Genomic DNA, 20,751 nt, shown 5'->3' with positions numbered 1-20,751 from the left:
AGATATGTCTCTGAACTGGAGGCTCTTTTCTGTAAAGTACCTTTCCTCATACGTCACGACAAAGTTGCATTACGCCCAAGACTATCTTTTTTTCCAAAGGTGGTTTCAGTGTTCCATCCAAATGAGGACATTTTTCTGCCTTTTTGCCTTGCTCCTAAGCATCCAAAGATATTCTCTCCTAGATTTCCTGGATGTAGTTAGAGCTAGGGTTGCACCGATGCCACTTTTTTAAGACAGAGTACAAGTAACAATACTTTTTTTTCAAGTACTCGTCGATACCAATTACCAATACTTTTTTTTTTTTTTTTTATATCATGTGACAGTGGCACTGATGATGCTGCACTGTAGATGAATGGACAAGAGACAGCGGCTCCTCGCCATTTATAAACTGAAGCATCGTAAACAGTTTAGAATGCTCAGTCATGAATGGACAGCCAGTGATCACTGACTCTTTGCATTTGGAAAAGGAAGGAGCCGGTAAATGACAGATTTACCGGCTCATTTCTCCGCTTTCCATCCTAAAAGATCCGGGACCCAGGGAGCACAGAGGGGGACAGCTGGGGTGATTGGTGCGGCGGTGGGGGCAGTTATAAGCACTTATCTCCCTGACAGCCGTGGGAGGGAGAGGAGCGGCTGTCAGAAAAGCTATACAGGGAGGTCAGTGCTTGTAACTCCCCCACCGCCACACCGATCATCTCTGAGGCTGCCCAGGTATCGGGTAAAGCATCGGTGCATTTGCACGAGTACAAGTACTCCATGCAAATGCTCAGTATCTGCACCGATACTAGTATTGGCATCGGTGCAACACTTGGAGCCATTGGAATGTACATAAAAGCTACTACTTCCATTAGCCAAAAATATTCCATGTATGTTCTTTCTCGGGACCTAGCAAGGGGTACCCTTTTCAAAATCCACCATTGCACAGTGGATAAGGAACTCGATTGCTAGAGGCTATGCTCTTAAACAATAACTTCCTGTGCTGTTGTGCCCCCACGCCTGCAGATCTATTGGAATATCCTTGCCCTTAACGCACCAAGCCCCTGTCGCCCAGCTCTGTAAGGGCATCTGGTATTTTGTCTTTACTTTTCAAAGTTTTACCAGATGATGCCCAATCTTCTGCAGATGCTGCTTTTGGCTAGGTTCTCTTGCAGCACTCTGAACTCGGGTCTTTTAAGTGATTTCAAATGTTCTTGTTTAAAAAAAAGAAAATAGGGAAAACTGGTTTATAAGTGCCTGCTCTGTGCAGAGCGCCCCAACTTCCTCTTCCGGGGCACACCCCATTGGCTCTCCTGGCTCCTCCCCTCTGCTGAGTGCCCCCATAGCCACCCACTCCCTTGCTTCGCTGTCTGTGGCTCTTCTCTCCCTCCGCTCCCTCGTCACTCTTTAATTATAAGTAAAGCCAGAGAGACTAAGTGAGATGAGAGAAGAGCTGCAGACTGACACAGTGCTGGATCAAATGAGGCCTAAGGTAAATAAAAGGGGAGTGAGAGGGGATACAAGTGCCTAAATATTTTTTTACCCCAATACTAGGATTGCATTCAGACAAAAAAGTTTAGGCTTTATAACCACTTTAACCCCTGTTGTTTTTGTGCTTGTTGGCAAAGTTCCTTTTGGCTAGTTGTTGCCCAACTTTGTATTTTAGTATTGTGCTTGTGGACATCCAATGGTGTATGAATAAGTTGCCTATATCCTGTGCTGTACAATTAGATCAGAGGAATTTAGGCTTACTTGTAAATTCCATATCTGGGTGTACAGTACAGGCAACCCTCCCTAAACTCTCCTTGTTTGCTCTACCTCACAATGTGTAGACCAATCTTTTTCAACCAGAGTACCGTTGTTTCTTGGGTGCCTTGGCAAAATGCCCATAAATTGTATACAGCAGATGGATAAAGCCTGCCTTTTAGTTACACAAAGTCACAGACGATCATTGTGCATCATTACAACCATCCAGCCACTGGAATCCTAGCAACAAGTGACCCCCTCGGATGATAAGGAGAATGTCGGGTGCCTGCTCAGCATCCTTGTTTGCCCCTCTCCATCAGCACTGGGGTCACATTAGCTGAGTGAGGGAGAGAAACTGAGGGAGAAGAGAAATCTTGGAATACTAGTCAGTACCAATGAGCAAAGGTGTATTTGCTGTGGAAGAATAAATCGCCTCTAACATTGGATGCCCTACATTTGTGGGTGCTTCAAGATTATACATAGTTTTAAAGTGTGCCTTGTCTGAAAAAAGGTTGTGAAACACTGGTGTAGACTCAGTGGGCTAGGGTTATAGGGAAGGTTCCCCAGGGGAGCCTGTCCTCAAAAACTTGCCTTGTGGTGGCGGGAGGACCCCCCTTCTTAAAACAATGAATTGGTCGATTTGATGTTTCTTTTTTTGGCACTGATTAACAGAAATAGACAATAAAATGTCATAATGTAAACCTATCTCTTCAAAGTGATCAACTAAACATGAAAACTTTATATATGTGTAGATACAGCACATATGGTACAATACATGCATATATAAGGATTTAATTAATGAGGTTCCCCAAAGTTTGATGGTAAAGGTATTTCAATTTTGTTTTTTGTTTTTTAGCTTTTCCTTGAGCGGGAACGAGCAGCCCAGTTAGCGGAAAGCCAGACAGATGAGTTAATTAAAGAAGTTCCTGCAGCACAACAGGACAAGAGCGGGGAATGGCAGGAAACTGGAGGTGAAATCCAGTGGGTTACAACTGAAAAAAGTCCTAATGCAGAAGAGCCAGAAAAGAAGGAGGAGGAAGATGAAGAACTTGACCTCACTAAAGGTATGTCTTTTTATACTGTATATTATTAGATTACACTGTTTCACTTTGTTATATAATAATTTTATATGCTGAAACAGTATAGTTCTCGACATGGTAGGTACTATAATAACTTTGTTCAAAAATGTATATCCTGCTTCAAAGGGGAACTCCAGACTTGATATTATTTTCATCAGTAATGGATAACTATTTATTCATGCCTGCAATTGTTTAAATATTTGTCAGCCTTGGGCCTAGAAGCAGGTGATAATGTATGTATTTTTACTTTGTTTTAGTTAACATTTACATTTGAAGTAAAGATCAAAAGTTTAGTGTGCTGTCTTTTTTTTTTCTTTCAAAGATTTTCATAGTTGGAGTCACATTAATTTATGGCAACAATCAAGCAAGGGTATTATGGAACAGGATAGTCGACCAGGAGCAGGCGTTTTCAATCTAAAGGACTTAACCCGCAACTTAGGCATTGGAATAGGATCGTGGGGAGAAGACCTCCGGCACCCCTAATGGGAGCTATCTGTGCCTGGAGGATTCCCCCGTCGATCCCAAAGAAAGGCTAAAGACATAGTTAGCGGTAGTTAATTGTTGACGTTGTGCCATGTAGCTTGGTGGGGAAGGCTATATGTCAGACTATCGTTCCAGATTCAAGCCTGGCAAAAGAGCCATATTTAGTCGGAAAGTACTTGAGATGGGGGGAGAAGAGGGTGAAAAGAGAGAGTGTCACAGAGAAAGAAAGTGAAGAAGAGAGAGATCCAACCTTACCGGGGGGAATCCGAGTGGCCATTGCCAATAGTTTCTGGTTGAGCCTGGAAACCCGGGCGTAGAGGAACCCCCACATACAGGGACCAGGGTTCCCAGATGGCTTTGGATTTCGGGATTGTGTCCGTTAATATGCTGGCAAGTTTCTCCTGCGACATGATCCAGAAGATCTTACGTTTGGCTGCTGAGAGGGTTACCGTCTGTTGTTTCCACGCTTTAGCTATGGTCATCTTGGCCCCTAGCAGCATGAAATGTATTAGTTTGCAGCTTGCTTTGGGAATTCCAGGGAGATTGGCATTCAGGAGAGCTATAGTTGGGATCCTCGGGAGCTGGTGAGTAGTCACACTCTGGATCAGGGTGAACATCCTGCTCAAGAATGGCCTAATTCTAGAGCATTCCCACCAAATATGGGCCATGGAGCCTGTGAGCTGGCAACCATGGAAGCAGAGGGAACTCGCTGTGGGGAAAAATGAAGCTAACTTTGTGGGGGTGAGGTACCATCTGGTTAAGACCTTGACGCCTAATTGAACTAGGGAGATGTTTCTTACCCACTTGAAAGCTCTGGAAAATGAGGACTACCACCTCTCGAGGTCCCAACTAATTTGGAGGTAATTTTCCCACGCTATCATGTGAGAGGATTTGGAGGGCAGGAGAGCAAGTGATTGGTAAATAATGGAGATTCCGCCCCTCTGATCTCCAGCCTGTTCGCACCACATTTCATAAGGTGTAAATTTCGGTGGGATTGGTTTCCCCTTCCATAGCGCTGTAGGAAGTGCTGTATCTGTTGAAACCTGTAGTGCTCCGAGGCTGGCATTTCCAGGTTCTGCACACAGAATTTCTGGGAAACTGGGCCTGAGAGGGTGAAGAAGTGCCCGATGCGATACAGCCCCTTGTCCAGCAACCATTGAAAGGACTTGATGTCCTGACCTGGGGAAAGTCTGTGTTGTGGAATATATGTGCCAGGGGTCTACATTCTGAGGACAGGAATGCTGCTGGTCTCATCTTGTCCCATAGAGACATGGTTTGTGAGAGGATAGGTGATAATATTGGGGGGTGGTCCTTGGATGGGGTCCATAGAAGGTAGTCTAAAGTATGAGTTGGAACAGCCTGTCTCTCTATGTTAACCCAATCAGGTTTTTCAAACTTGGAATAGATCGTGGATAATTGAGCTATTCTTGCTGTTTGGAAGTACCAAAGGAGGCAGGGGAAATCCGAACCCACCCCGAGTCCTAGTATGGAATAAAGTTTTTTGTGAAAGTCTGCAGCCCGATTCCCCCCCCCCCCCCATATGAATTTAGTAACCTTGCTTTGGAAGGATTTTAGGTGATCCTTTCTAATGTTTATGGGAAGGAATCAAAATAAATATAGTAGTCCGGGTAGGAGAGTTATTTTTACTGAATGGATCCTCCCCAACCAGGACAAAGCCCCCTGTCCCAATTTGTAAGGTCAGATGCAAGTTTCCGGTACATGGGTGGGAAATTAGAAGGCCGTGAGAAATTTTGGCCGTGAGAGTGATCCCCAGATACTTAATGGAGGAAGCGCTCCACTCGAATTTGAATGAGCTTTGTAATACTGAGACTACTTCTGGTTTGAGGGAGACATCAAGTGCCTGAGATTTGGTATAGTCTACTTTAAGACCTGAGACGATGGAAAACTTGTTCAGGAGTTTGCAGAGATTAGGGAGAGTCGTTGTCAGTGAGGTGAGGAACAGGAGAATGTCATTGGCGAACAAACCACATTTGTGAGTTTGCGGGCCACAGGTTACTCCTTGGATATTTGGATTGGAGCGTATTGTCACCAAGGACTCGAAGGCAATGGCGAAAATTAAGGGGGATAGGGGACATCCCTGGCTAAGTACCCCTTGCTATATTGCTATATAAGCGGCTGTGAGTGGAGCCCCTGTAGACTTATCATAGCCTTTGGAGAGGAATAGAGGGCGTGGGTCACCCCCATGAAGGCGCTGGCCAAAACCCCAATGCTCCATGAGGGCAAAAATGTAGGGCCAGGTCACCGAGTCAAACGCTTTGTGCAAGTCAAGAGAAAGCAACATTCCTTCCTGTTTGGGGTCATGGTCCCAGCCGGTTTGTAGAAGAGAAATAATATCTACTGCCCTTCAGACCTGATCTGGGCCATGTCTTCCTGGTATAAACCCAACCTGGTTCTTGTGGATGTACCGACTGATGAAGGATGCCAGGCGATTGGCCAGGATTTTTGTTAGGATCTTAAGGTCGTTATTTATGGTGGGGGGAAATGTGTCTATAACTTCCCACATCCTCCAAATTTTTGTCTGGTTTGAGTATAACAGTTATATAGGCTGTATTGAGGTGGGGGTCTATGGGTAAGCCTTGGGTCTTTGCGTTGAAAAATTTTGCCATGTATGGGGCGAGAGTATCGGCAAATGCCTTATAGTAGGGTACTGAAAGGTCGTCGGGACCAGGCGCCATTCCCTTCTTGAGATCCTTAATGACCTCCGGGACCTCTTCCGACGGGGAGGGTGTCTAGCGAATTTTTATGCTCGTTAGATAGAGATGGTAGAGGAAGGTCCTTTAGGAAATCATGAATTTCTTGATCCCTGTCTGCTGGGGGTGAGCTATAGAGCTGGGAATAGAAGTCCTGGAAAGCCTTGAGAATTTTGTTTGGGTTGGCTGTGGGGGGCTGTTCCGCTATCCTAATCCGGGGGGTGGTTTGTGTGCGGTACCGTGGAGATAATCTAGAGGCCAACATGGCACCCATGTTGTCTTTCTGAATATAGAATTTTGCCCCACTCCAATAGATTTGTTTTTCCGCTTTCGCCGTGAGGGCAAGATTGAGCTCTAATCGCGCAGCGTCTAACTGTTCCATGGAGGTTTTAGTGGGGAAGCACTTGTGTTTGGTCTTTAGGGTCTGAAAGGCCTCTAGTTTCTCTATATCCAATTGTTTCTCCCTCTTGACCCGGGTAGCTATAGTAATTAGTTTGCCTCTTACAGTTGTCTTGTGGGCAGCCCACAGGAGCTCTGGGGATATATCGTCCACATCGTTTAGGGCAAAGTATTCCTTTAAGGAATCATTTATTTCCTTAACTTTGGTGGGATCGCTGAGAAAGTGATTTGTTAAGTCTCCAGTGTGTACCTGTTTGTCGTGTGGTGAGGTTGTGAAGGGTAAGGGTCACCAGGGAATGGTCAGACCATGCAGTGTCTTTGATGGACGAGGACAGTGTGGTCGGGATGAGTTCCGTAGAGACCAGGACATAGTCGATCCTAGCGTATGTCTGGTGGGGGCAGGAATAGTGTGTGTAGTCCCTTTTAGTTGTGTTCATTTCCCTCCAGATATCTGTCAGGCCGTGTGAGTGGAAGAGTTTAGCTATTTTAAGAAATGCTCTAGTAGGGTGAGTTAACTGGGCCCTAGGAGGTCTGGATCTGTCAAGGCCCTGGTCAAAGGCTACATTCGAGTCCCCACCGAGGATGACTTTGCCTTCCAAGAGGGGGACCAGAGTTTTGGAGAGAGATTGGAAGAATTGCATCTGACCTGCATTGGGGGCGTAATATGACACCACAGAGTACAGGGAGCCTTCCATGGTGCCCTTGACCAGTATAAATCTACCCTCTGGGTCTCTGTGGACAGCTGTTATGGAGAATTTGCTACGTTTTGAAAACTGGATTGCTACCCCTTTTGTCTTGTTTACCACGTTTGCCATGCAGAATGTAGGGTATTTGGCGTGTAGGAAATTAGGGCTGCATCGCATCGGGAAATGCGTCTCCAGGAGCATAACTATGTCCAGTTTAAGGGAATGATAGTAATCAAAAGCCCTTCTTCTTTTCAGAGGGGAGTTCAAACCCTGGACATTGTGTGTGGCTATCCTGACATGAGATCCTGGGGGTTGTGTGCTAGCCATGGGGACAGAGGGGCGGAATGCTGTCATAGATACCCTCATTTACCCCCTGCCGTCTTGTTCGGTCCCGAGTGGGTGCGTGGGTATGGCAAGATACAATCCGGTGCTGCTTGTGGTCGCGGATCTTCCCCGGTGGATCAGCTGGAAAAATGAGAAAAGTTAAAGAAAGGAAAGAAGAGAGAAATAAGAGAAAATAAAATAGGGCAAGGCATCTTCTAGGAAGACCTATTGGGTTTGGCATAATACAGTTCTGCGAAACTTCAACCAAAAAAATTGGTTACCCTGAAATGGGGGCCGACTACCCATCCCACAGGTACAGAAAAACTGCAACAGTGGGAGAGATGGAGGCACATGTGGGTCACCCCGGACCCCGACATTCGATGTAAAAAAAAATAAGAAAATATAAACAACCTACAACCTTATAAAACCAAACCCAGGGGCTGTGTGGGAGCCAAGGGCCCCCCTGGAGGCATTCCCCCCCCCCCATATATGGGGGGAGGGTCCCCCGGGTGCTCTATGACAGCACCCGGAACCAATATTGTCCGGGCTCGGGCACCTCATGTCCGAGGTAGTGCTGTCCTCTAGATTTCAGCAGCCTGCAACTCAGTGACGTCCCTGGACCTTCGCACAGGAGGATGCAGGCAACTACCAGAGGCGTTCTTCAAAGTTCTTAAAGCCTATGTGCGTGGAGGAGGAAAAATCAAAATATAACCGTCAAAAATGGAACAGTCAAAAATAATTAAAAACTAAGGAAATCCGTTGGGCTAGACTTGCTTGAGAAAGAGTCTGCTCAATGTCTAGACTTCTAAACTAGCCGCTAACAGGCAACTGTAGAAGACTGGATAAGTAGTAAATAAAACAGAACAGTTGTTTAATGAAGAGGGGGAAAAACAAGGGGCCAGTCGGGCCAGGGGGAATTAAGAAAAGGGTGAAAAAAGTAGGACTTGCTCGCCGTCTTATGGGGGTCTGCCGTCCTTCGATCGTTTGTGCATGCCTTTGTTCCAGAATGGAGAGATCGGGCTTGTTGGTGGAGGTCGCTTAGAAGAACTAGCCGCTGCATTGGAGAAATCCATGGGGGCTTCCTGAGAGATGAGTTTGAGGTTTAGGAAGATCTTCTCGCCGTCCAGCAAGTTTGAGAAGGAGTGTGTCTTGCCGTTCAAGGTGAACTTCACAGCAAACAGGAAAGCCCATCTGTATTTAATGTCCCGTTGTGATAGGACTGTCAGGAGTGGCTTAATGGATCTCCGCTTCTGGATTGTTGAGGGGGAGAGGTCAGCGAATACTTGTACTTAGTGGCCCTGACAGGTCACCTTTGGTAAAGTGGTAAAGACCGTGCTTGTCGCATGACCGCCTCCTTCACTGCATAAAAGTGAGGCATCACGATAATGTCCCTGGGAGTAACATCCTTCCGGGAGGGTCCCAGAGCTCTATGGGCTCTGTCCAGCTCTAGGCGATGAGGGGGGGGTATTGGGGATTAGAACCGTGATGAGGTCCTGGACTGCAGAGGTCACGTCCGTGACATTTTCAGGCAGGCCACGTAGTCTGAAGTTATATATTCTGGACCTATTTTCCAAATCGTCAATTCTAGATAGGGTTGTATCAAGCTAGTCTTGTAGGACCTGTATGTGGTCTGAGTTTTGATTTGTTTCTGGATACCGTGAAGTCCAATTTACTTTCTATGGCCTCCATTCTGGATCCAAGGTTTTGAAAATCTGATTTGATGTCCCTAGTTATTTGGGCAGCCGTGCTGGCCAATCCCCTCTCCAGGAGGTCTGAGAGCCTGAAGAACAGGTCTGGAGGTGGTGTGGCAGTGTCCCAGTCCAGGTATCCCGGGGATGGGGTAGCCATCAGGTGTGTGTGAGTAGGCCCGAGTGGGGATATGCAAAATCCTCCATGGTGCGGCCCAGCAGGGATTCCGTGGAGGCTGGCGAGGTGGCCAGGGGGGGCTGGTTAACCCCTTGTGTCACCTGGGAGTAGGTGAGAGTGGGTGGGGCTATGACTTGCCTCGTTCCAGTGTCCCCTCCGTGTGTGGCTGAGGTGCTGTGGAGACGAGATCACATCTGGCAAGCGGGGCGAACATTTAGGGGTGTGCACGGGGGTCTCCTGTGCTCTGGGGTACTCGTCACAGCGCTCGTGGTGGCTGTTATGGGTGCCGATGGCCCGGGGTGATGCCGGAGCTCCTGGCTTAAGCAGCCATCTTGAAGCTCTGGCGCATGCGCCACCTTTAGTGTCCTGTCTTTTTTTTTTTTTTTTTTGACTATCATAAAAAATATATTTTGTGCAGCCTTACTGCTCAGCGATGTCTGTTTTGTTCCATTCTTTTTTTTTTTCTTTCACTCCAGAGGTGGCAGCTCAGAACTTGGGTAAGATATAAGATTGTCTCCTTGCTTACAGCAGAAGCTTTCAGTGAAAAATATTGGCAGCTTTGGTAAAGCTTGCTAAAGCTTGGTTTTCTCTTGTTCAGCCCATGAACTGAACTAGAGAAAATCAATCCTTTCCCCCATCCACTCTAAACCTCACGGATGTAGGCATCTCCACTGCCGGCTCTTGCTTTAAGCAGTTTCTGCAGCTGCCACACAAATTGATTTTTTTTTTTTTTAACGAGGTCTGGCCCAATCCTGAGAATTTTCACCCCTCCTGCATTTTGGTGAAATTTTCCCTACTCTTATTTGTATCCTATTCTTTAACTACTTCAAGACCGGACTGTTTCACCAACTTCCTGTCCACGCCATTTTTGTTATCTGCGCTGTCACTTTGCATTTGCAACAATTACTCAGTCAGGCAACACTGTACATAAATGAGTTATATATAATTTGTTTAAGACAGAGCTTTCATTTTGGTGGTATTTAACCACCACTTGGCTTTTTATTTTTTTTTTTTTGCTGTATAAATGAAAATAGACTGAACGTTTTGAAAAAAAAAAAATTGTGGTTATAAAATTTTGTTAATGAAAGATGATCTGTTTATAAATTTAGGCCAAAATGTATTCTGCTACATTACTTTGGTGGAAAGAAACAAATTTTTAGGGTGTATTTAATCTGTATGAAAGTTTGTCTACAAACTATGATATACATATATATTTGAAAACCGATCAAACCTGATGTTCTGCCTGGCTATCATTTCTTGAGGCCCTAAAATGTAAGGTCAGTACAAATACCCCCTAATTGATCCCTTTATAGAAGAAAGACAGTCCGAGATATGGTGAGTTATTTGAAGTTGTAATTTGTTGCCAAAATTCTTTGGGAAATGATTAACAGTGGTTTTCAACTGCTGTCTTTGGGACCCACTAACAGGCCAGATTTTAAGTACTACCTTGGGGAGATGCAGATTAGAATACTGCAATCACTGAGCAACAAATTATATCACCTGTAATGTATTTCAGATATCTTGCAAACCTGGCCTGTTAGTGGGTTCCTGAGGACAGGAGCTGAGAACCACTGGATTAACAACTTCAGCTGCGCTTCAGCGTACCCCCAGGGCAAGAGTGGGATGATGTCATATGACATCATCCCAGAAACCCCCCCACGTCATTTGTTTATACAGTGGGCGGGAGGTGGTTAAGCATATTGGATGATGTGTATTTGTGTAATGAGGGAGGGTGTGGCCTAAGAAGATCAACACTCTATATCAGTGATGGCGAACCTTGGCACCCCAGATGTTTTGGAACTACATTTCCCATGATGCTCATGCATTCTGCAATGTATTTGAGCATCATGGGAAATGTAGTTCCAAAACATCTGGGGCGCCAAGGTTCACCATCACAGTGTGCATAATTAGGCATCAGCTTTTCCTCAGGCAAAATGGGCCAAAAAAAATCTGTTACTCTGATAGAGAAAATACTTTTTACAAGTTTTGACTTTTCGTTCATCGACTGACACAGCGCCTCCTTAATCTTGATTATTGGGTTATATCACCTCCGCTGGAGTAGGACTGGGCAGAACAAAAAACACCTGGCTACGCTCCCGGGCTGTCCTCAGTCAGTATATAACCCCCTCCCTGCTCTAGGTATTCAGTTTATTTCTATCTAGTCAGGAGTTAAGGACCTAGATCCTTGCTGGGATCTTTTGGCCCTAGCAAATTTTACTTTTAGTCTTTCTTCCATGCATTTTCCCTTGGAAGATCTGCAATCAACTGCCCAGCTGAGCGATGGGCTGGATAATCTAGATCCAGTGGTCTCCCCAGTCCAGCCAGCGAGCGGGTGCAGACCGCAGCTAAGTGCTAGGTCGGCCGGGACGTAGCCTCAACAGACAGAGGCTGGCCTGCAAGAGTCGCATACGAATGGGCTCTGGTTCGAGTCGCAGCGGTCACTTGGCCGACAGCCCCCCACTTCGGTAGCGAGGAGTTCTGTCTGGAGGGTCACCCGCACCATGGATCAATAAGTACAGTCCCCCCTTTCCCCGTTTGTGTGGTTTGGGGTAGACGCGGGTACCCTCCAGGGATTGTCAGATCTCTTCTCCCATCCTAAAGTCCTTTGGGTAAACTGTACTTCCTTCCCCCCACCTCAACGGATTGGTGGGAGTCCCAGGGCAGGCAGAGCAGGGACCCCTGGGGGTTTCCCCCACCATTCCCCTTCTGGGTGGTGTGTGTCCTGCCCTGGCGGTATTAAGGGGGGGGGGGTCCCAGTGCAGCGGAGACCCCTAGGTGCATTCCCTGCTGTGTGTGCAGTGTGAGGTAATAAGGAAAGCACGTTTTATTGCCTAAGCATTTTCCTGAGACACATCTAAAAGAATTTGCCCATCAGTGTTCGTGTCATTGATATAAAAACGATGCAACAGCTGTGAGGAGGAGGAGGGGGCGTTCAGTAAAGTTCAGTAAATCTTCTTGGTGGGCAAGTGTTTAACCTTTAAAAAGTTTGGACTGATTATTTGCTTAACATTGCATCTTGTATATCAAAATATTCAACCAACACTGAATAGAAAACTATATACTGTAACATCACATCTGTGTGAGTGAGTTATAGCTTAGTGTAGCCTCACCTACAGCAGTCCTCATTCCAAAAAGCCAAGCAGGCCTAACCTACAGGTATGTGACTGCCCCCATAGCACAATGCTATGTTTGCTGGCCAGGAAGTACAGGGGGCTGAACAAAGGATGAGCAAGAGTTCCTGTGGTTCCAGTCATGCAGTTGTCTGCAGAGGATGGGCAGAACTGGATGTGCAGATGGGTCAGTACTGGTGGCAGGCAGAGACATGGTCAGCAAAGGATTAGTCCAGGCCGCTTGGCAGAAACATAACATGACCAATAAGCCAGGGTCAATTCTGGTGGAAGGCAGAATGTGGTCGGTATGCAGGTAAAGGATCAGTCCATGCAGCAGGCATGGTCAATATGGTCAGTCCAAGCAGAAACGTGGTTGAGAAAACAGGCAAATGGTCAGTACACAGGACATCAGATCTAAGCAAAATGCAGACATACCTTCACCAATCTCATAGTTCGGTTTGAAGCAATGGAAGAAGTCTTTTATACAGAGCCCAGGTTGCGAGGGACAGTTGGGACAATAACACGTGTCATGCCTTATTCTATCTCTAGAGCACACATGGCATTTTTGGGGGGTGCGTTTGGCCTAATACCAGTGAGTAGATTTTCTGGTTGCTAAGTAGGGCATCGTTATTTAAATCTACACCACCTATGAGTTTGTGTATGCAGTGAGATTTTTGCACCAGACCATGCCGCCTTTGAATTTCCAACTGAAGTATCTTCGTGGATGGTAGAAAGCACAAATACAGTATCTCACAAAAGTGAGTACACCCCTCACATTTTTGTAAATATTTTATTATAGCGTTTCATGTGACAACACTGAAGAAATGACACTTTGCTACAATGTAAAGTAGTGTGTGCACAGCTTGTGTAACAGTGGAAATTTACTGTCCCCTCAAAATAACTCAACACGCAGCCATTAATGTCTAAACCGTTGGCAACAAAAGTGAGTACACCCCTAGGGCTACTTTCACACTGGGGTGTTGGGCGTAAAGCGCCGCTATTTTTAACGGCGCCTTACCGTCGTTTTTATGGAGGATTTCGCCCGCTAGCAGGGTGCTTTTAACCCCCGCTAGTAGCCGAAAAAAACTGCCAGCAAAGTGCTGCTGCAGCAGCGCTATGCCGGCGGTTCAGCGGTGCTGCCCATGTATACACTGCTCCTACAGCGCTGCAAAGATGCAGCTTGCAGGACTTTTTTTGGTGCCCTGCCAGAGTACTGCTCCAGTGTGAAAGCACTCGGGCTTTCACATTGGAGTGAGAGGAGAGGCTCTTTACAGGCACTATGCAGGTGCTATTTTTAGCGCCTGTAAAGCGCCTCAGTGTGAAAGCAGCCTAAGTGAAACTGTCCAAGTTGGGCCCAATTAGCCATTTTCCCACCCCGGTGTATTGCGGCTCATTAGTGTTACAAGGTCTCAGGTGTGTTAATAATTGTTGCTCTACATTAAGATGGCCTAGGCCATAAGAAGATTGCCAATACCCTGAAACTGAGCTGTAGCATGGTGGCCAAGACCATACAACGGTTTAACGGGACAGGTTCCACTCAGAACAGGCCTCGCCATGGTCGACCAAAGAAGTTGAGGGCACGTACTCGGCGTCCTATCCAGAGGTTGTATTTGGGAAATAGAAGTATGAGTGCTGCCAGCATTTCTGCAGAAATTGAAGGGGTGGGGGGGTCAGCCTTTCAGTGCTCAGACCATACGCCGCACACTGCATCAAATTGGTCTGCATGGCTGTCGTCCCCACAGGAAGCCTCTTCTAAATATGATGCACAAGAAAGCCCGCAAACAGTTTGCTGAAGACAAGCAGACTAAGGACATGGATTACTGGAACCATGTCCTGTGGTCTGATGAGACCAAGATGAATGAACTTGGTTCAGATGGTGTCAAGCGTGTGTGGCGGCAACCAGGTGAGGAGTACAAAGACAAGTGTGGGTTGCCTACAGTTAAGCATGATGGTGGGAGTGTTATGGTCTGGGGCTGCATGAGTGCTGCCGGCACTGGGATGCTACAATTCATTGAGGGAATCATGAATGCCAACATGCACTGTGACATACTGAAGCAAAGTATGATCCCCTCCGGTTGGAGACTGGGCCACAGGGCAGTATTCCAACATAACGACCCCAAACACACCTCTGAGATGACCACTGCCTTGAAAAAGAAGCTAAGGGTAAAAGTGATGGACTGGCCAAGCATGTCTCCAAACCTAAACCTTATTAAGCATCTGTGGGGCATCCTCAAACGGAAGTTGGAGGAGCGAAAAGTCTCTAACATCCACCATCTCTGTGATGTCGTCATGGAGGAGTGGAAGATGACTCCAGTGGCAACCTGTAAAGCTCTGGTGAATTCCATGCCCAAGAGGGTTAAGGCAGTGCTGGAAAATAATGGTGGCCACACAAAATATTGACACTTTGGGCACAATTTGGACATTTTCACTTAGGGTATAATCACACAGGGACAGGAAATTTACACTGTTACACAAGCTGTGCACACAGTACTTTACATTGTAGGAAAGTGTAATTTTTTGGTGTTGTCACATTAAAAGATATAATAAAATATTTACAAAAATGTGAGGGGTGTGCTCACTTTTGTGAGATACTGTACATCTCTCTTTTCCTTCCATTTAAGAGCCAACATTCTCCTCTTTTGCACAAACTTGCTGACTCCCCCCCTTGTTAGCTTTGTGGTCATCAGTATTTGTGGAAAGCCTTTGAGATTTGCTTTCATTGTACCACTATCTATAGTTTGTTGCAGATTAAGATGTCTGAAAAGTAGTGGGCTGGTTTAAAAATTGTCCACATAGAGGTGGTATCCTTGATGGAAAAGGGGTGACATAAGGTCCCACACAGTTTTTCCGCTACTGCCCATATAAGTTGGGCATCCAGGGGGACTCCCGGTGGCCATCTTTAGTGTTGTAAAAGCGGTAGTCATACATATACCCTGTGACCCTCTCAGAGTTCATATAACTTCACCTTGTATCAGGCACGTTTTACTGGGGATACACTGATTAATGCCCAAACTGCCCTCCAAATGGGTGAGGGACTCATCAATGCAGATCTGTTTTTAGGGAGTAGCCTAATTTTGTAAAGCTTGACGTATTTGGGGTGATTTTGGGGAGGGGACAGATTTGTCATTAAAATGCAGGAATCTCATAATTTTATAGTGCATCTTGGTCACTATGGAGAAATACAATCACATATGGTTAATGGGGCGTTTGGACTAATAGGACTGCAGTCCCATATTTAGTCCCATATTTAGCGTAAAGCCATGAAAGATTTAAACCCCTTCCTGCTGCCGCCTTGAGGCCCTTTAAGAGCTTCAAAATGCTGGGAGGCGGATGGGGGCATTCGTATCATGTGATCGTTATGATTGGCTGTCGCATGATCGGAAATCTCCCGATCACACGTATGCATCGCATGCTGGAAGTACACAGGGCGCGTGCTCTCAGCACACAGAAAAGTGCTTACATAGGATTAAAGCCTACCCGCTGAGAGGCAGCATATATACAGTGGGGACAGAAAGTATTCAGACCCCCTTAAATTTTTCACTCTTTGTTATATTGCAGCCATTTGCTAAAATCATTTGAGTTAATTTTTTTCCTCATTAATGTACACACAGCACCCCATATTGACAGAAAAACAGACATTTTTGCAGATTTATTAAAAAAGAAAAACTGAAATATCTTTGCAGTGCCACTCCTATATTTAACTCAGGTGCTGTCCATTTCTTCTGATCATCCTTGAGATGTTTCTACACCTTCATTTGAGTCCAGCTGTGTTTGATTATACTGTTTGGACTTGATTAGGAAAGCCACACACCTGTCTATATAAGACCTTACAGCTCACAGTGCATGTCAGAGCAAATGAGAATCATGAGGTCAAAGGAACTGCCTGAAGAGCTCAGAGAAAGAATTGTGGCAAGGCACAGATCTGGCCAAGGTTACGAAAAAATTTCTGCTGCACTTAAGGTTCCTAAGAGCACAGTGGCCTCCATAATCCTTAAATGGAAGACGTTTGATGACCAGAACCCTTCCTAGAGCTGGCCGTCTGGCCAAATTGAGCTATCGGGGAAGAAGAGCCTTGGTGAGAGAGGTAAAGAAGAACCCAAAGATCACTGTGGCTGAGCTCCAGAGATGCAGTCGAGAGATGGGAGAAAGTTGTGGAAAGTCAACAATCACTGCAGCCCTCCACCAGTCGTGGCTTTATGGCAGAGTGGCCCGACGGAAGCCTCTCCTCAGTGCAAGACACATTAAAGCCCGCATGGAATTTGCTTAAAAAAAAAAAAAAACACCTGAAGGACTCCAAGATGGTGAGAAATAAGATTCTTTGGTCTGATGAGACCAAGATAGAACTTTTTGGCCGTAATTATAAGCGGTTTGTGTGGAGAAAACCAGGCACTGCTCATCACCTGTCCAATACAGTCCCAACAGTGAAGCATGGTGGTGGCAGCATCATGCTGTAGGGGTGTTTTTCAGCTGCAGGGACAGGACGACTGGTTGCAATCGAGGGAAAGATGAATGCGGCCAAGTACAGGGATATCCTGGACGAAAACCTTCTCCAGAGTACTCAGGACCTCAGACTGGGCCGAAGGTTTACCTTCCAACAAGACAATGACCCTAAGCACACAGCTAAAATAACAAAGGAGTGGCTTCACAACAACTCCGTGACTGTTCTTGAATGGCCCAGCCAGAGCCCTGACTTAAACCCAATTTTGCATCTCTGGAGAGACCTAAAAATGGCTGTCCACCAACGTTTACCATCCAACCTGACAGAACTGGAGAGGATCTGCAAGGAGGAATGGTAGAGGATCCCCAAATCCAGGTGTGAAAAACTTGTTGCATCTTTCCCAAAAAGACTCATGGCTGTATTAGATCAAAAAGGTGCTTCTACTAAATACTGAGCAAAGGGTCTGAATACTTAGGACCATGTGATATTCCAGTTTTTCTTTTTTAATAAATCTGCAAAAATGTCAACAATTCTGTGTTTTTATGTCAATATGGGATGCTGTGTGTACATTAATGAGGAAAAAAAAATAACTTAAATGATTTTAGCAAATGGCTGCAATATAACAAAGAGTGAAAAATTTAAGGGGGTCTGAATACTTTCCGTCCCCACTGTATATATGCTGCCTCTCGGCGGGTAGGCTTTAACCCTATGTAAGCACTTTTCTGTGTTCTGAGAGCACGCACCCTGTGCACTCCCAGCATGCGATGCATACGTGTGATTGGGAGATTTCCGATCATGCAACAGCCAATTACAACAGTCACATGATACAAATGCCCCCATCCGCCTCCCAGCATTTAGAAGGGGTTTAAATCTTTCATGGCTTTACACTAAACATGGGACTGCAGTCCTATTAGTCCAAGCACCCTATTCACCATATGTGATTGTATTTCTCCATAGTGACCAGGATGCACTATAAAATTATGAGATTCCTGCATTTTAATGACAAATCTGTCCCCTCCCCAAAATCACCCCAAATTAGGCTACTTATAAATTTATACTGCAGATCTGCATTGATGCGCTCCTCACCCATTTGGTGGGCAGTTTGGGCATGAATCAGTGTATCCCCAGTAAAACGTGCCCAATACAAAGTGAAGTTATATGAACTCTGAGAGGGTCACAGGGTATATGTATGACTACCGCTTAGGACCATGTGATATTTCAGTTTTTCTTTTTTAATAAATCTGCAAAAAGTCAACAGTTCTGTGTTTTTCTGTCAATATGGGGTGCTGTGTGTACATTAACCACTTGCTTACTGGGCACTTAAACCCCCCTCCTGTCCAGACCAATTTTCAGCTTTTAGGGCTGTCGCACTTGGGTACAACACTGTACCCAAATTAAATTTTTATCATTTTTTTCCCACAAATAGAGCTTTCTTTTGATGGTATTTGATATTTTTTTATATTTTGTTATAAAATTTTGCAAACAGGTAATTTTTCTCCTTCGTTGATATACGCTGATGAGGCGGCACTGATGGGCACCGATGGGTGGCAGTGATGGGCACTGATGGGTGGCGGTGATGGGCACTGATGGGTGGCGGTGATGGGCACTGATGGGTGGCGGTGATGGGCACTGATTGGCAGCACAGCTAGGTGGCACTGATTGGCACCACTGGTGGGCATTGATAGGTGGCACTTGTGGACATTGATAGGTGGCACTTGTGGGCATTGATAGGTGGCACTGTGGGCACTGGCAGGTGGCAATGACAGATGGCACTTGTTGGCACAGATGAGGCATATGTGCCTCCTTCCTCTTCGGGACCGATGTCCCTTTTGACATAAGCCGGTGATGGGCTTTTTTTTCCTCAAAACGAAACCGATCACCGAGGTTTTGTTTACATCATGTGATCAGCTGTCATTGGCTGACAGCTGATCACATGGTAAGGGGCCAGGACCGGCCCCTTACTCGGATCTGTGATCATCCGAGTCTCCGTGACTCGGTGATCACAGCGCGCGCCCTGCAGGGTGCGCGTGCACAGGGGAGGACGTCCCATGACGACCTCCCGGAAATTGAGGTCCGCGCTGTAGCCGTCATTCGGCTATGGCCCGGACCTCAAGTGGTTAATGAGGAAAAAAAATGAACTTAAATGATTTTAACAATGCTGCAATATAACAAAGAGTGAAACATTTAAGGGGGTCTGAATATTTTCCGACTCCACTGTATGTGTACCATTGGCGGTCCACTCAAATAGGCAGACCTAAATGGAGCTAGGATTATTGGTGATGTCCGCTTGCCATACATATTACATTGGTCCACAACAGAATTGAAATCTCTTCTGTATAAAAAACAAAACTGAAAAAGTGTAGTTTTTTGGTTTAAGCCTGATTACACTGTAAATAAGGGGATGATAGGTGCTTCTGAATTATAAGGTATACCTAATGAATTTGATGTTACTCCCTACTACTTGGCCTTTCATCTACTGCTGCTGGTGCTCGCCAGTTCACTAGGATGTACTACACTGCTAATTGCCTTCTGCTGTTTAGTACGCCTGATTCTTTTTGTAAGGATCTCCTATGAATCAGACAGGTTACATATAGTTACATAGTAGGTGAGGTTGAAAAAAGACACAAGTCCATCAAGTCCAACCTATGTGTGTGATTATGTGTCAGTATTACATTGTATATCCCTGTATGTTGCGGTCATTCAGGTGATTATCTAATAGTTTCTTGAAGCTATCAATGCTCCCCGCTGAGACCACCGCCTGTGGAAGGGAATTCCACATCCTTGCCGCTCTTACAGTAAAGAACCCTCTACGTAGTTTAAGGTTAAACCTCTTTTCTTCTAATTGTAATGAGTGGCCACGAGTCTTATTAAACTCTCTTATGCGAAAAAGTTTTATCCCTATTGTGGGGTCACCAGTACAGTATTTGTAAATTGAAATCATATCCCCTCTCAAGCGTCTCTTCTCCAGAGAGAATAAGTTCAGTGCTTGCAACCTTTCCTCATAACTAAGATCCTCCAGACCCTTTATTAGCTTTGTTGCCCTTCTTTGTACTCGCACCATTTCTAGTACATCCTTCCTGAGGACTGGTGCCCAGAACTGGACAGCATACTCCAGGTGCGGCCGGACCAGAGCCTTGTAGAGTGGGAGAATTATCGTTTTATCTCTTGCGTTGATCCCCCTTTTAATGCATGCCAATATTCTGTTTACTTTATTAGCAACAGCTTGGCATTGCATGCCATTGCTGAGCCTATCATCTACTAGGACCCCCAGGTCCTTTTCCATCCTAGATTCCCCCAGAGGTTCTCCCCCCAGTGTATAGATTGCATTCATATTTTTGCCACCCAAATGCATTATTTTACATTTTTCTACATTGAACCTCATTTGCCATGTGGTCGCCCACCCCATTAATTTGTTCAGGTCTTTTTGCAAGGTTCCCACATCCTGCGAAGAAGTTATTGCCCTGCTTAGCTTAGTATCGTCTGCAAATACAGAGATTGAACTGTTTATCCCATCCTCCAGGTCATTTATAAACAAATTAAATAGGATTGGTCCCAGCACAGAACCCTGGGGAACCCCACTACCCACCCCTGACCATTCTGAGTACTCCCCATTTATCACCACCCTCTGAACTCGCCCTTGTTGCCAGTTTTCAATCCATGTACTCACCCTATGGTCCATGCCAACGGACCTTATTTTGTACAGTAAACGTTTATGGGGAACTGTGTCAAATGCTTTTGCAAAATCCAGATACACCACGTCTACGGGCCTTCCTTTATCTAGATGGCAACTCACCTCCTCATAGAAGGTTAATAGATTGGTTTGGCAAGAACGATTCTTCATGAATCCATGCTGATTACTGCTAATGATATCGTTCTTATTACTAAAATCTTGTATATAGTCCCTTATCATCCCCTCCAAGAGTTTACATACTA

General features: G+C 45.6%; 1 protein-coding gene across 2 annotated transcripts in view; it reads left to right on the top strand.

Moving 5' to 3' along the window:
- The window catches only part of WAPL (WAPL cohesin release factor), a 219,129-nt gene that overhangs the window by 163,588 nt on the left and 34,790 nt on the right, over positions 1 to 20,751 (top strand). For both annotated transcript variants that reach the window (XM_073596726.1, XM_073596725.1), the window contains one exon: positions 2,579 to 2,786. In XM_073596726.1, coding sequence (XP_073452827.1) covers positions 2,579 to 2,786 — 208 coding nt within the window. The remainder of the gene's footprint in view (positions 1 to 2,578; positions 2,787 to 20,751) is intronic.

The sequence above is a fragment of the Aquarana catesbeiana genome, linkage group LG08 (assembly GCF_042186555.1).
Source record: "Aquarana catesbeiana isolate 2022-GZ linkage group LG08, ASM4218655v1, whole genome shotgun sequence".
Taxonomy (NCBI): Eukaryota; Metazoa; Chordata; class Amphibia; order Anura; family Ranidae; genus Aquarana; species Aquarana catesbeiana.
The sequence above is the reverse complement of the archived record's forward strand: the minus strand, read 5'-3'. Positions and strand labels throughout refer to the sequence as shown.